Source organism: Hippopotamus amphibius, chromosome X, assembly GCF_030028045.1.
Source record: "Hippopotamus amphibius kiboko isolate mHipAmp2 chromosome X, mHipAmp2.hap2, whole genome shotgun sequence".
Classification (NCBI taxonomy): Eukaryota; Metazoa; Chordata; class Mammalia; order Artiodactyla; family Hippopotamidae; genus Hippopotamus; species Hippopotamus amphibius.
Genome location: NC_080203.1, coordinates 4,068,692 through 4,085,735, shown reverse-complemented (window position 1 = coordinate 4,085,735; position 17,044 = coordinate 4,068,692). Strand labels below are relative to the sequence as shown.

Genomic DNA, 17,044 nt, shown 5'->3' with positions numbered 1-17,044 from the left:
ACCCGGAGGTGAAGGCCCAGTCCTCAGGTCACTGAGGAGAGGAGGCCCAGGCAGTGCCAGGGGTCAAGGTGAGGTTCTTCCCTGAGGGTGTCCCCCCGGCTGCCCATCCCCGAACAGAGGGGCCCGCACCACGCCCACATCCCCCCACCCTCTGTCAGCCCCGGAACCTCAGGCTGAGGTGGCTGCACCCTGACGAGCCCCCTCACTTCCTCCTTCAGGTTGGCAGGGACAGGCCGCCCAGGAGGACCGCCCCTGTGAGGCCCGAGAGCACCCCTCAAGAGGAGACCCGGAAGTCAGTGGGCTCTGCCAGAGCCTCCCGGGGTGTGTTTCTCCCCCGAAGTCGTTCACACCCAGTCTCTCCCCAGGCCCTTGGTCCCCACTGCTGTCATCATGCCCCTGTTCCAGAGAAGTGAGCTCCGCGAGACTGAGGCCGACCTTCAGGACCAGGTCCAGGCCCAGGGCCCGGAGGAAGTGCAGCTGCTTGGGGCTGTGGGGGAGGGGGCCGCATCCCCCTCGACCGCCTCCCCCCCAGCAGCCTCCTCCTCTGCCGCCCATGCTGACGCCTTGCTGGAGGAGGCACTTAACATGATGGTGGCTGACCTGGTGTGGTTCCTGCTCCTCAAGTATTGCGCCAAGGAGCCCACCTCCAAGGCGGAAATCCTGAATATGGTCCTTAAAGACCATCAGGACCACTTCCCCGTGGTCCTCGGCCAAGCCTCCGAGTGCATGCAGCTGGTCTTTGGCATGGATGTGAAGGAGGTGGACCCCAGGGAGCACACCTACATGCTAGTCCCCACCCTGGGCCTCACCTGTGATGCGATGCTGAGTGATGGGCAGAGCTTCCCCAAGGCTGGCCTCCTGGTGGTGCTACTGAGCGTGATCCTCCTGGAGGGCGAACCAGCCCCTGAGGAGGAGGTCTGGGGATCACTTAGCAACATGGGGGTGCATCCTTTAAGGGAGCACTGCATCTGTGGGGAGCCCAGGGAGCTGCTCACCAGAGTGTGGGTGCAGGCGGGCTACCTGGAGTACAGGCAGGTGCCCCACAGCAACCCCACCTGCTACGAGTTCCTGTGGGGGCCCCGGGCCCACGCGGAGACCAGCAGGTGGCAAGTCCTGGAGTACCTGTTCAGGGTCAATCGATGGAATCCCAGGTCCTTCCTGTCCCTGTGTGCAGAGGCTGTGAGCGATGACAAAGAGGGGCCCTGAGCCAGAGCAGCAGCCAGGCTCCTTCCAGTCCCACGTCCAGCAGCTTCTCCTGCGGGGCAGGAAGGGAGGCTGCTCCTTCACCTGAGTTTGATGAAGGGGCCATCAGCCTTCTAAATAGTGAGAGCCCAGTTGAGTTGGGGGAACACAGTGTGTAGCATCTTTGGGTTCCTGTTGTGTATGATCACATGGAGTTTCATTTCTATTTCCCTTAGGAATTTTTCTAATATTTTTCATTTTAGAAGACGGCTTAGTGTGCTTCAGAATCTATGTTTGTGAATGATATTGACCACACATGTATTTGTACTAATTCAGTTCAAGGACAAGCATTTTGCTGTTTTGTGAAACAAAATGGAAGGCTCCCATACTTTTTTGACATCCTGAGGAAGATCACATGGAGTGGAATAGGAATTTGTTGGCAATGAGAAAGAACTTTAGAATCAAATTGATGGAGTCAAGAAAAAGAGAAATAAAAGTTAATTCTTACTTCTTATGCCTTCTTTTCTGTCATTTCACACAACTAAAGATGTAAGTATATCTGATTTGCATAGGTTACTTAAGAAATAGCAGAACATTAATCTGACTGAATAAGCCCCTGCTCACTGGCTCATTAATTTCACAGACCTTCATGGAGCTTCTGCCCTCTGGAAGGCCCTGTGTTAGTAGTGGGGACCCTAGGAAAAGCAGGACCCAGCCACATATAGAGTGATGGTTTATGAGCTGCAGTCACATGAGGGAGATGCTGAGATGTCCCCTAAGTCCCACGGAGCGAGGAATCATGGAGGGTGAGGCTGTGGGACTCCAGAAGTGAGTGCTCACATGTAAGTGCCCTGAGCCAGCCCAGTTTGGGGCCTTGGGAAGCTGGGCTTCCTTCTCTGGGAGGTGATTGTGATGAATTTGGGTAATGGCAGCCATCAGACATGCAGATGGTGTGTCTTGAGGGTGAGAGGAGAGTCTGAAATGGGACATTGCTGTGAGATGTCCTTTTTGATCATGGATAAATGTGAGAGAATTCTCATCCCGGGGCAGGAAGGAATGTGTCTTGGCTCTTGTAACATTACAGTGGACCACAGTGAAGAGGTAGGTATTTTAGACCCATCATCTGCAACGATTTCTGGAGAAATGTGGTCACATTCCTTGGGAGTGATGCCCAGAAGTCCTTCAGCAGGCACTCTTCCCTGGTCTGGGAGAACCAAAGTCCATGGCATTAAAATGACATTATTATTAAGTAATCTTAAGAGTATTTTAGACAACTCTAAGCTGTGTATAGATTTTTGGTGGAGTGGAATGAAACAAAATCATGGTTTGGGTGGAAGAGCAGCTGGGAGGCAGTTGGTTGTTGACATAAATGCTAGGAGCTTTGAGTTGCATCTGGAGAAGTCTCCTCCACACCTGAATTAAACAGTAGATCCTCTGGGAAGGAGATTGTGCTGAGTTTTATTCACAAAGCAAAGTTTCTGGCTGAATTACTATTCCCTGTCCTATTGTGTTGCATGCTGTCAGAGATATCCGAGATAACAGCAACAAGAAAAATTCCCAGAGCCGGGAGTTGTGGGATATGAGGTCCAAATACTAATACAAACAACTGCTAATCATAAAGATGAGAGCAGGCCCGGTGAGGTGCTTTACGTCCCTCACGTACATCCCTGCAGCCCTACGAGACAGGGCTCATCACTGCCACCCGCTTCACAGGTGAAGAACCTGAGGCCACGGGCTGGGGAATCTTCCCAGGGTCCCGTGCTCGTCAGTGACAGGGTCGGGACTAGAGCCTGCGCTGTCCCCCCCACCCCCACCCCAGCCCTTGGGCGACCTTCTGACTGGCCATTCGTTTCTCTTCTCAGTGCTACGTGATGTCTTTCAGGTGTCAAAAAGCAGGCCCAAGAGAGGAAGGTGACAAAAGGACAATCAGACAGTGTGGGGCATGTCTGAGCTGTGTTGAGAGGTGCCTCTGCCAGGTGCCGGCCTTTCTGTCCAGTCCCAGCAGCTTCCCAGGGGACAGCTCCCCGTCCCTGCTCCTGCCCCGGGGCCCTCCTGTCCAACTGGAAGTGGGCCTGCTGAGCTGCTGATCACTGCTGCCCCTTCTGAAGGCTGTACCCTGCTCCTAGTAAAACTGCCCAGAATCACCTGCCCTCCCCTAACGGTACTCCAACTCCTTGCAAAAGTCTCCTGATGGTTTGTCTCTCACCATGGAACCCCTCTGATGGCAAAAATCCCTTTGAATTTACACAGTCACCTTTAGATGTTTGGTCATCCTACTGGACATCTTCAACATGCTCTCAATATTTTTTCCCAAATGAACTGGTGAGTAGAGTCTGATTTGGCCCATAATCGAACAATTCTTGGGATATAACCCTAAAGCGAGAGAGTTTTTGAAAATATCTGATATTTACAGTAAGATTTTAATGGGGTATCTTCTTTGAAACTGGCCACTGAACACATAAATGGATGAATCAGCTTACCTGGGTGACTAAAACCCAAAGCCTCGTGTATTAGTCTGCTCAGGCTGCCATAACAAAATACTACAGACTGTGTGTATCTGAAGCAACAGGCATTTACTTCCCATAGTTCTGGAGCCTGGAAAGCCAGAGATCAAGATGCCAGCATGGTGGGTTCCTGGTGTGAGCACTCTACCTGGCTTGTGGATGGCCACCTTCTCACTACATCCTCACGTGGCAGAGGGAGAGAGAGAGAGGAAGCAAGCTCTGTGGTGTCACTTTGTATAGGGGCACTGATCTCATATTGAGGGCCCCACCCTCATGACCTCATCTAGACTTCGTTAGTTCCCAAAGGCTCCATCTCCAAATACATCACATTGGGAATTAGGCCTCAACATATGAATTTTGGGGGACACTATTGAGTCCATAGCATCTCCCTTATAAACAGTAGATGAGGAAAGACCATGCAAACATCTACTAAAGCTGAATTTCTAAAACTTTAGAATACTCCTAGGAAGTGAAAATGCTTCTTCAGTTGACATGCTGGCTTTGATTTAAAAAGAGAAAGTAAGTAACCATCCTCCCACTGCCTCTTTTGTGTGTGTGTGTGTTATTTTTTTAAGAACTTTTATTGAGATATAACTGACATACAATAAACTGCATATATTTAAAGTGTACAATTTGATTTTTTTTCTTATTGGTAATGTATATATGGCAATCCCAATCTCCCAATTCATCCCACCCCAACAGCTCCCCCCCCACTTTCCCCACTTGATGTCCATATGTTTGTTCTCCACATCTGTGTCTCTATTTCTGCCTTGCAAACCGGTTGATCTGTACCATTTTTCTAGATTCTGCATATGTGTTAATATACGATATTTGTTTTTCTCTGACTTACTGCCCTCTGTACGACAGTCTCTAGGTCCATCCGTTTCTCTACAAATGTCCCAATTTCGTTCCTTTTTACAGCTAAGTAATATTCCATTGTATATATGTGCCTCATCTTCTTTATCCATTCATCTGTTGACGGACATTTAGGTTGCTTCCATGACCTGGCTATTGTAAGTAGAGCTGCAATGGACGTTGGGGTGCATGTGTCTTTTTGAATTATGGTTTTCTCTGGGTATATGCCCAGGAGTGGGATTGCTGGGTCATATGGTAATTCTATTTTTAGTTTTTCAAGGAACATCCATACTGTTCTCCATACTGGCTGTATCAATTTACATTGCCACCAACAGTGCAAGAGGGTTCCCTTTTCTCCACACCCTCTCCAGCATTTACTGTTTGTAGATTTTCTGATGATGCCCATTCTAACTGGTGTGGAGTGATACCTCATTGTAGTTTTGATTTGCATTTCTCTAATAATTAGTGATGTTGAGCAGCTTTTCATGTGCCTCTTTGCCATCTGCATGTCTTCTTTGGAGAAATGCCTATTTAGGTCTTCTGCCCATTTTTTGATTGGCTTGTTTGTTTTCTTGATATTGAGCTGCATGAACTGTTTATATATTTTGGAGGTTAATCCCTTCTCTGTTGATTCATTTGCAAATATTTTCTCCCATTCTGAGGGTTGTCTTTTAATCTTGATTCTAGTTTCCTTTGCTGTGTAGAAGCTTTTAAGTTTCATTAGGTCCCACTTATTTATTTTTGTTTTTATTTCCAGTACTCTAGGAGGCTCCCACTGTCTCTTGTACTTGCCCCACAGAGAAGTCCTGGCTTTCAGTGTACCTAATGGCACCTGTGCAGGTGCTCGGGCAAGTTCAGTCACGTGGAGGGTGAACAGAGACTCAGAGGGTTAGGACTGTGAGTTTGCATCAAAAGGAAGGAGAACATTCTCAGCTTAATGAAATTATTGAGGTTGTTGCAAAAAGTGCCCAAAAAGGGCCTTTGAGTGAACAAAGTGAATTCTCCCTGCTAAGATTTACAGAATCATTTGACAATTAGATGTGATCCTGTATTTGAAAGCATCTGTCACATAGTGAATGCTTGAAACTTTCAGAGAATTTCAAGGCAGCTCTGACCTCAGAAACTCCTGCAAGCAATGAAGATGGTTGTCATCATAGCAAATCATGATCGTTGCTTTTTGTTGAGCATCTACTTTGTAACGGTGCATGGGAGAGGCTCCAGTGCCAGTCCACATCTTGGCTTGCTCTCTTTCCTGCACACAGGGGACACTACGCTGCCAGTGCACTTGTAGTTAGGAAGGGTCACGTGATGACCCTTTGCCACTGAGACAGGAGCAGAAGCGTCGTCTGTCACATGCAGGCACTTGAGAACCAGGATGCCGGTTTCATGCTCTTTTCCTCAATTCACCAGCAAACATGGTGACCCCATGTTGAGGGGTTGAAACCACGAGACAGAAGCAGCCTGGATCCCTGGGTCCCTAGAGCTGAGGGCCCCTGCCAAACCACCCGAGAATTTAGCAGCACATAATCACACTGTTCTTGTGTTAGTCTTTCAAATGTCAGGGTTTGCCTGTTGTATCAGGTTGCAGTAACTTTAATGGACACAGCTACTATTTCTGTTGTTAGGTTTATATAAATATTTTAATTAGAAAGGTAGTAGTGTGTATGTTCCTATTGCAAAGATTTCTAAAACTACAGAAGAATCACAGTATCCCCTTTACAAAGTTTTTCCACAATTCAATCTCCTGCTCAGAGGTCACCACGACTAACAATCTAATGTGAGTTGCTTTAAAACTGACTATGGGCTTTTTCACAGATATGCATACTATAAAAATATATCAGTTTTATTTGACATACATAGATAATGATGTACATATTGATCTGCCACTAGCATTTGTCACTTAATAACAGGGATGCAGGATCTTCCCATGACAGCACATACAGCTCTATGTCGCTTTTGAAACTACCCCCTGAAATGCTAAAGTGTGTATTACCATAACTAAACAATTTCTTCCTGATAGATGCATAAGTTGTTTTCCCTTTGTTATATGATTAATAAAATGAAATCAATCAGGGCTGGGTAAATGTGGATGTTTTCTTGTAAGATATACATATTAACATAAAGATTGGGTTAGTGTGGAGAGGGTGCAAATAGTTAAATATTTTATAAATATTTCTCAAATTTTATTCCAAAACTACTATAGCAATTTACATTCTTATAAGCATCACAAATGATTAAGAGTCTGAGATATCAATGGGGAATTTCCCCTTTACTTTGGGAAGGAACAGTTTGGTCAGAATAACTAGGAGCCAGGGAAGAGGACCAAACAGGACACCCTCAGCCAGGGAGGGGCATTGAAAGCATCCTGGGGAAAGCTATTGCCAGAGACATCAAGTGTAAAGCCAAGTCCAGAGCGCCCCAGGCAGGCTGGCAGCCAGGGCCCTGAATCCAGAGTTCAGTGTAGGGGGAAAAGAACCCCAAAGGAGAGAAGTTGCAGAGGGGAAGGGATACAGGACAAGGAACATGAATAGGCTGGGGAAATCTCTGGACCCTCCTCCCCAGCTGGAAGTTGCAGGGTGGTCTGAGTGGTCAGGTCTATTGGATGAATGGACCAGGGGCATGCCAGGCAGCCCACCCTAACCTTAGTGTCCCCCTACGTCTGTCAGGAAGAGTACACCTGGCTCCCTGCATCATTCTGGGGAGCTTCACCTCTTGACTATACTAGTGGTGCGTGCACCCTTGCCAGTGTTTCAGGGCTGGGCTGGGAGCTGTGGTGATGCCTGCTGGAGGCTAGGGACTTTCCCCCTGGGTGCAGGGCAACTCTCCACAGAGGTCGGGGCCACGTGAGTGAGTGGGGTTGGTGACTGGGGACAGACAGCTGAGATAGGCGAGGAATACCCATGAGCCGTGGAAGGCAGTGTGCAGCTGCGAGGAGGGTGAAATTGGAAGGGAAAGCCATGGGACTAATCTTCTCAGACTCTCCAGCTAAAAGTCTGGGTGTGGATATGCTTTGAAAAACTGTCCAGATGGTGTTCCTTTCTCACACTGCTTCCTGGGGTTTCTGAGTTCTTGGCACACCAGAGGCAAGTGTCCTGTGCTATGATGGCTGGCCTAGGTTGCCGCTAGATACTGTCTGAGATACAAGACTGGCCCAAGTTGCAGACATTTGCAAGATAAATGGAAAACCCATGGAGATGACACCCTTCTTTATTAAACTGATGGAGATGTGTGGGGCCTGATGCAGGAAGTACCATGGACCAATCAGTTGAGAGCATACCCACCTCTAAGACGGTGTTTGTACCTGGAGAAGACGCACCCATAATGACACCCTCAGTGAGTTTCCCATGGGAATTATGAGTTATGTGAGCAGTTCTAGCACTAGATGTTTCTTTCATGTAGGCAGAAGGCCCAGGCAGGAGAGAAGGCAGCCTCCACATTTTGAATCAGTGAATGAGACCCTCCAGTAATTTGATTCATTCATCCATTCGTTCATCAAATATTATTGAACATGTGCTGAGAAAGAACACTAAGTAAACCAAAAAAAGAAAAAAAGGATAACAACATAAGGCACTTAATTCAGTCTGGGTGGGAGGATGGTGAGGTATAGACAGATGTGAGAGAGCTTTAGGAAGTTAAAAACCATGACATGGTGAGGAGAGTCTATAACGACCTTGAATTCTGAGGTTTCTGACTAGGCAGAAGCTGTTTCTCTCAGCTGAGATTGAGGAAGAGCTGGTGGTGAGTTGATGAGGAAAGGTGTGAAGGATGTGGTCAGTGTGGACCATGTAAACCATGAGCTTCTGCCAGCTGACCATGTGGGGCTGTCCAGTGAACAGTAGGAAACATGTCTATCAGGAGAGGGGCCTGGGTTTGACATTAGGTTAGGCTGCATCAGTAGGGGTCATTGGAGACCATAGGTTTAGGTTAAAAAGAGTTGCTTACATGAAAAGATACTGAACATCACTAACTATTACAGAAATGTAAATCAAAACCACAATGAGGTATCACCTCACACTGATGGGAATGGCTATCATTAAAAAGTCTACAAATAATAAATTCTGGAGAGGGTGTGGAGAAAAGGGAACCCTTCTACACTGTTGGTGGGAATGTAAATTGGTACAGTCACTATGGAGAACAGCATGGAGAGTCCTTAAAGAAATAAAAATAGAACTACTATATGATCCAGCAACTCCACTCCTGGACATATATCCAGAGAAAACCATAATTCAAAAAGATACATGCACCCCAATGTTCTTTGCAGCACCATTTACAATAGCCAGGGCATGGAAGCAACCTAAATGTCATCAACAAAGGAATGGATAAAGATGTGGTGCATATATACAATGGAATACTACTCAGCCATAGAAAAACAATAAAATAATGACATTTGCAGCAACATGGATGGACCTAGAGATTATCATACTGAGTGAAGTAAGTCAGACAGAGAAACACAAATATCATATGATATCACTTATATGTGGAATCTGGAATATGACACAAGTGAACTTATCTACGAAACAGAAACAGACTCATGGAGAACAGACCTGTGTTTGCCAAGGGGGAGGCGGGTGGGGGAGGGATGGGTTGGGAGTTTGGGGTTAGGAGATGGAAACTGTTACGTATAGAATAGATAAATAGCAAGGCCCTATGGTATAGCACAAGGAACTATATTCAATATCCTGTGATAAGCCATAATGGAGAAGAATTTTTTTAAAAAAGAATGTTGCTTAGATAGTGGCTTACATGCTATAAGATGCCACCTCTTCTCCTGCAAACACAGTTGGAAACTAAAGTTGCACAAAGATTAAATTTAGGAGAGACTTTAATGGGAGAATGTACTCAACCAGAAAATCCAATTATAAAAAGTTTTCCTGTACTTAAATATATTTTTCTGTGTACTTGTGGTTCACATATACAGTTACAATAATGACCTTTCAATCTTACATTTGCTACATCAGGTCACTTTTAAGACTTTACTCTTGACAGCCGTTGGCAAGACTGAGCTTATATTCTCTTTGCTTCCCCCAGTATCCAGACACTTATCTCCTCAAACCTAGTGTGTGAGTTTTAAGCAGTTGGCAGCTCTTTGGTAACAAAAGTTGTTCATGATAAACAGATCAAAGACCTGGAGGCAAGCTTGGGCTCAGATACCTGGAGGCTGGGCTTCCATTATACATCATTTATCTACTGGATAGCGGTTGTCAAAATTTTAGATTTTGGACCCCTTATTCCAGCTGAAACCTTCCACAGAAATCCACTCCACAAACATGAACGAGGCAGAGCACTCTGGTGGAAGTGAGGACTGTCATCCCAGAGTCCTGCCTACCCCCTTGAAGAAGTTGACACTGACACCCAGCCACAGACTTCCAAGGTCCCCCTGAGCACAGCTGGTAAAGCTCTGTGCTGGAAGACACTTCTTCAGACATGGAATTTTATCCTCTTGCCCAGGCACCTATCTGTGTGGGCTCCATTCTGCCCAATGCACTGACTCCTGATTTTTCTGTCTGGGTTGCCAGCACTGCCGACACATATCACCCTAACCTCTGCATTCTCAACATAAGTTATCATCCCCTTTCTTGTTTCCCAAACTCTTCATTGCCCAATGAGTCTATTTCTGGAGTCTCCAATCAGCAACACTGATCTATGTGTTTACCCTTTAGCCAATACCACACCATCTTGATTACTATAGCCTTTTCTTAAAATCAGGTAGTGTGATTCCTCCAAATTTATTCTACTTTTTCATAATTGTTTTAGCTATTCTTATTCTTTTGCCCTTCCATAAACTTGTTTTTTTGCCTTTCCATGAACTTTCTGAATCAGCTTGTTTATATCTACTGAAAAAATCCTGCTGGAATTTTGATTGGCATTGCTTTAAATGTATAGATCAGTATCATGAAAATTGACATCATCACTAAGTTGAGTCTACCAGTCCATGAACACAGTGTGTATCACTATTTATTTACTGTTCTTTTAGGTCTTAATTTCTTTCATTAGCACTTTGTAGTTTTCAGCATACAGATCCTGTGCATGTCTCGTTAGATTTATACCTAAAAATATTGCAATTTTGGAACTATTGAAAATGGTAAGCTTTTTTTTTCAAAGAGGAAATTCACATATTAATGGAGATAATTTGTGAGATTTCTTGTTACATATGAAATGAAGCTTGCGGTGGATATCTCTGGACACATAACTTTTCAACTGGAAGGAAAGCTTTCTACAACTTTAAATTTTTGTAATAACTTAAGAATCAGTTTGGTCACTATAGAAGTAACATATGCTCATCATAGAAATCAGTCAATAATAAAATCACCCATAATCTCACCAGAAAATGGTAAGTTTTTAATTTTTGGTTTCCAAGTTTTTTCCTGTAGTTGTATATAAATATAGTTAATTTTGTGTGTTGATCTTGTATCATTCAACCTTGCTGAATTTGTTGCAGTTTCCTTGGTATTTTCTCTGACTCCCTCCTAGGCTGCCAGATGTGAAAAATTCCACAGGATGCCAAGCCAGCAAATGAGCCCCATGCCTTCCTGAAGCTGTACCCTCACTACCGGAGGTTCTTCCAGATACCATGGTGCCAAGTGCTTCACCCTCTGAAGAGACCATGGGCTGGCCAGCCAGGCACCTGCCCACTCAGTCTAAGCCCTTCAACCCCAGAAAGTAGAGGTTAGAGTCATGATATGATTTTGCACCAGAGAGGAGACTAAAGACAGCTGTACCAGTACTTACTGTGTACTGGACTCTGACTGGTGCCCAAGAAGGCTGTTAGAGATGGGAGGAGGCAGGGTCAGGCCTACTCCTTGACTAAGGCAAGTTCTCTGGAGTATTCCATTCCCATCATTCTGGATCCACCGCAGCCACAGCCTCCACTCTAGTCACCTTCCAGGAGAAATAATGGAAAGAAAAAAAATGAGAAGAGAGAAGAGGAAGGAAAAGTAGACCTGATCTCTAGGCCGAATATGAAGACTGCAGAAACACACCAGCCATATAGAAGCGCTGAAGAAGTAAAGAAAGGAGAAGCCATTCTTTGTGTGTAACAGAGAGATCCTGGAGCTGATAGTCTCTGCTGTCATTTTATTTCAAATACAGACTTCTGATTTAGTAGTGTTTTAGGGTGTTATTAAAGGGAAAGTGAGGATCTCTGACAAGCAGAGAGACAGCAGGAAAGTCAGAACTGGACAGTCAGCCCAGATCTGGTTTCCTGAAGAGGACACCTCCCTAATTTGTGGGAAACACTGTTGGGGCAATGTTACCCTACAGAGCACCCACCCCTACCTAAGACCCCATGTGTCACCTTAGGACAATCTGCAATGGCAAGACTTCAGGCATTAATGAATAAGTTTCTCCACACCCTCTACCCACAACGCTTTCTCCTGAAGGTCTCTTCTCTCCCTCATTCCAACAGCTAGACATGAGTCACTTTCTAAATAATGAAAAATAAAGACTGTAAGTAAAAGACAGAGTAGTAAGGAGGAAAAAATAGCGGTCCTTGGCCCAAGCAGCAGACAGAGTGATTTAAATGCATGCTCCCTGATTTGAATATAAAGACATTCAGCAGCACTGAGAAGATGGGGGAAGGAGAAGATTAAGAAACCAAGAAGGTACATAGCCTCAGACCTGTGTGGAATGGTAATTGCCCCAACCCTCTCCAACTCTCATTCTTGTGTGACAACCTTCCCCCACCCCCTCCCAGATCTGCAATCCTAACTGCCTGGGGCTCGTAATGCAACCCCCAGAGATGAATCTGGCACTTTGAGGAATGATGGGGATTGAAGGGAAAGCCTGGCCTGGATTACAGTAGACTACAAAGAACCAATTGAAATCTCTCCCTGAGAAAATAGTAGACCTGTTTTTTAAAAACAGGAAGGAAAGTAAGATAGGAAGAGATGAAGGGATAGAGGAAATGGAAAAGGGAGGGAAGAAAGGAGGAAGGGAAAGAGGGAGGGAAGAAAGTTTTTTTTTTAAATCTATGAAGCAAATAATTGAAAGGGCTGTTTTGGAGAAGGGGTGAGCAGAAAGGAGGAGGAAGCAAAAGGAAGTAAGAAGGTTAATGAAAAGTTGTCCAGTGGTAAGAGCCTTGGACAAGGGGTTAGGAGATTCAAATTCTAGTCACTGCTCTGCCACTGCCTAAGTTGCAAGTGCCATCTTTCTCTGGGTCTCAGTTTCTTCATCTGTGCAATGGGGATGTGTGGGGACTTAGAGCTGCCAACAAGGTCCTTGCCTGCTCAGTTTTCACAGGAGAAAGGCAGACCTCACAGAATTAGGCTGTCAATAGGGATATATGTGACATTTAATTAATTTAGTAATGGATTCAGTAAATATAGATGTCAGCTGTTTATAAAAAGTTTCTGATACTCCCAAACATCCATCAACTTACATAAATCACATCATATTGCTCATATTATACCACAACTTGCTTTTTCAAAACAACAGCTTTATTGAGACATAATTCACATACCATGAAATTCACCCATTTAAAGTGTACAATTCAATAGTTTTTTTCACAGAGTTGTGCAACCACTACCACAGTCAATTTTAGAATATTTCCATCAACCTAATAAGAAACCCTGTATTCATTAGTATTCACTCATCATTTTCTCCCAACCCCGCACCCCAACTACAGACAATTACTAGTCTACTTTCTGTTTCTATAAGTTTGCCTATTCTGGACATTTCATGTAAGTGGAATCATGTATGTGGCCTTTCACGTCTGGCTTCTTTCACTTAGCAAAATGTTTTCAAGAGCTTCATCCATGTTTTCACCTGTATAATATCTTTATTTTTTATGGCCAAATAATATTCCATTGTATGGATATACTACATCAAGTTGAACTCATCTATTGATGAACATTTAGGTTGTTTCCAACTTTGAGGTATTGTAAATAGTGCTGCTGTAAACATTCACGTTTAAGTTTTTGAGTGAACATATGTTTTCATTTCTCTTCAGTATATTTCTAGGAGTGCAATTGATGGTCAAACAATGACTCAATGTTTAACTTTTTGGACGACTGTCAAACAGTTTTCCAAAGTGGCTATACCACTTTACAATCCCCACAGCAATGTGTGATGGTTCCAATTTCTCCACATCTTTACCAACACATTATTATCTGCCTTTTAGATTCCAGACATCCTAATGGTTGTGAACTGGTATCTCTGTGGTTTCGATTTGCATTTCCCTAATAACCAAAAATCTTGAGCTTCTCATGTAGTTATTGGCCATTCATATATCTTTTTTGAAGAAATGTCTATTTAAATATTTTGCCAATTTTGAAATTGCAACATTTGTCATTTTCTTTTTGAATTGTAAGAATTCTTTATATACTCTGGATACCAGTGCCTTATAATGTATATAATTTTTAAATATTATAATTTTTCAGGGTAAATTTTGTTTTCCTCTACCCAATACCAAGGCCATAATAAGCAAATTTCCTTCTCATTCCATCTATCTGTCAGGCTTATTATTATTTATCCTTTTAGTAATAGTGTAATGAGTTCCCAAACAGGGGATCTTCTATTAGACCTCCTATTAATCTCCCATTAGACTTCCCACTTTGGGCAGGCTCTAAACTTCATCTCCTGCCCTATGTATTTTATGGAGTCATCAAAATGGAAACGCAAAGCCTCCAAATTTTTCAGAAACCTCAAGGATAAAAGCTGACTTTGATACCCGCTCACCTCCCAGGAGTCCTGCTATCATTTCACTTATGGCTTCTATGAATTCCATACTTGAATACCAAGAAGTGATGCATTTAAGACTTACTTACTCAGTGTTTTAGTTGTTTTCAGTTGTTTTCATGAGGATGCTTATTCAGGGTATCTTTTTAAATATGTTATTAAAAATGGAAGTCTACATTCACTTTCTTTTAAATTTTATTTTGAAATAATTGTAGATTCAAGGAAGCTGCAAAGATAGTACAGAAACGTTCTGTGTACCCTTCATCCAGTTTCACCCAGGGGTTGCTATAATACCGTATCAAAACCAGGAAACTGACATTGGTACAATGTATTAGTATAGTTCTATCAATTTATCACAAGTATAGATAATCAAGATACAGAACTATTCCATAATCACAAGGACTTCCTTTTTGCTGCTCCTCTGTAATCATATTCATCCCTCTACTCTCACAATTCCTACCCCTGGAAACCAATTGTCTCTTCTCCATCTCTATAACTTTGTTATTTCAAGAAAACTATATACATGGAAGCATACAGTATGAGACCTTTGGAGATTGGATGTTTTCACTGGGCCTGCTTTTCTTTTGTGAGATGACGGACTTGCGCTATACAATTTCTTGGTTTTGACATACAGACATGCAGAATCTGACTACAGAAGTATACTAACATTGAGTCCATACCCCTTAATTGGCCCCCAGCTGGAAGCACAAATCTGTTGGTAATATCAAAGCTTCACCCAGGGACCTCTGAGACTTCCAGAGTGTGGTGCTCAGGAACTCACAAGCAAGTCTCTCACATACTCTTAGCTTGAAATGCAAGATATGTTCTTCCTTTGCCATTCTTGCCCCCGCTATGCACTTCCATGTCCAGGGAAGCCAGGTTAGGGCAGCCCTTGCACAACAGTAATGATGGGTTCACCAAAGGTGCTTGTATATTTACAAATCCATATTTATATAAATTATAGTTATATTATAAGTTATTTTTCTAAAAATACTTAAATCATACTTAGATATTATAAATTGTATTTATGTAATTAAATATATTTGTAATAGAATTTATTTTTTATATATATAAAACAACAAGAACAATTGTGGTGATGACAATAATGAATGATGAACAAGAAAATGCTTAATTTGAGAATAGACACAGGGCAAAATAACTGAACAACAATAACATATAAGATGCGAAAGGGGAGTTAGAATTAAAATGTTCTAAGATCCTTGTGCAGATTGAGAGGAGTGTAGAGATAGTGATTAACTTTAGATATTGTTTACTCAGTTGTGTATGTTGGATACCCAAGGTTATACCACTAAAAATATAGAATGTATAGCTTCCAAACTAGTAGAGGGGAAAAAAGGAGTTAAAAAATTTTTTAAACTTAGAAAAAAAATTGATGACAGGAGAGAAGAACGAAGACACATAGAAAGAGAAAGCACAAAATAGGATGGTAGAGAGAAATCCAGATATAACAATAATCACAATAAATGGAAACAGAAGGAAGGCAGAATCAGTGGGTTCTCCCTGGGCAAAAGCCATGCCACCCAAGCCCTGGTATGTCATTTTGTGGTGTGCTAGGTCCCAGGTCACTGTCCCTGGACACTACTGCATGCTCTGCAGGTGCCTGTGATGGACCTGTGAAGGCCAGGCTGTGGGACCTGATCACCAAAGTTGCCTCAAATCTTACCCTGACTCCCACCAGCAGGAGGGGGTAGGGGAATGTCTCTCTTCCCAGCTCTGGGCTCAGTCTCCTTGAGCCCATCATCTCCCAGGGTCCTGCCACCTGGGCAAGCGTGCTCATGAGAAGGCAGGTGGATTGGGTCATATGGGTCCATTGGTAGGGCTCATGGCTGCCAGAACATCTTTTAGGAATTGAGAGGGCAGAAGGAATACAGGTTTTGTCCTGGACTTTCTCCTTTCTTTGAAACCTGGCTCCTTCCCTGTTCTTATGGTTCTTTCCATTTTCCTTAACACCATGCCTGTCACGTAGCAGATGTTCAATACATTTTAGTTGAATGAATGTAACCTCAGCCTCCACTGTCTGTTTGTTGCTAAACACAGTGGATAGTTTGCAGCCCTTTCCTTATTGGATAACTCTGCAGAATGCGACAATGGTGATGGCCAGAAATCAAAATCACATAACTTGGCAGATGGTGTCCCTAGAAATACATGATTTGCACTGTGAATTGAGCCCATAGTGCTGGAGGTAAGGAAGCAAAGTTTCTGGCAGGAGAGCCTGGGAAGACACATGAGGCTAATGTCTTAAGAGGAGAGAGCCTCTTCCTGAGGGTAAGGCCAGCTTAGGAGAGAGAAGTGGCAACATTTATATCTGCCCCTACCACCTCTCCACTTTTAGTGGCCTGATTGCCTCTGCCACTAAGGCATGCTGCCAGCCATCACCCTTGCCCTACAGCAGTCTCACCAAGGAGGCATTCCCTACTTTCCCAACTGGCCCTCTCAGCTGCCCCTACTTGCCCAAGCCCACCAGGAGCCCCTTGCCCTCATTAACTTTACTCGTTTGCAACTGATGCCTGGTCCCCAAGCCCCAACTTCCAAATCAGGAGCCCAAGCCAACACAGGAAGAGGATGGCAGAGATCACATTTCCCTCCTGTTTAAATCTTCCAGTGGCCCCCTACTTTCCTCAGAATAAATTCCAAATCCCTGGTATTTTTGTATCATGTTACTATGGCAACAACTTTCTCCAAATATTCTTTACACTTGTCACTACTCCTTAATTACAGTAATTATTAGACCTACCACTCAATCATATTATTTAATGCATCAGTGAAGATGCACATATATTTTACAATATCACAATTATGTTTTTTAA

The 17,044-nt window shown here is 43.7% G+C and overlaps 1 protein-coding gene across 1 annotated transcript; it reads left to right on the top strand.

The window, feature by feature from the left end:
- The first annotated feature begins 390 nt into the window (after positions 1–390).
- On the top strand, positions 391–1,206 carry LOC130842282 (melanoma-associated antigen 9-like). Its single transcript, XM_057718918.1, has one exon. It carries the CDS (start codon positions 391–393, stop codon positions 1,204–1,206), a length of 816 nt encoding a protein of 271 aa, XP_057574901.1.
- Positions 1,207–17,044: the final 15,838 nt, after the last annotated feature.

Excerpts from the sequence above, each read along its gene's own strand:
- LOC130842282 (XM_057718918.1), top strand. The coding sequence starts at position 391 with ATGCCCCTGTTCCAGAGAAGTGAGCTCCGCGAGACTGAGGCCGACCTT.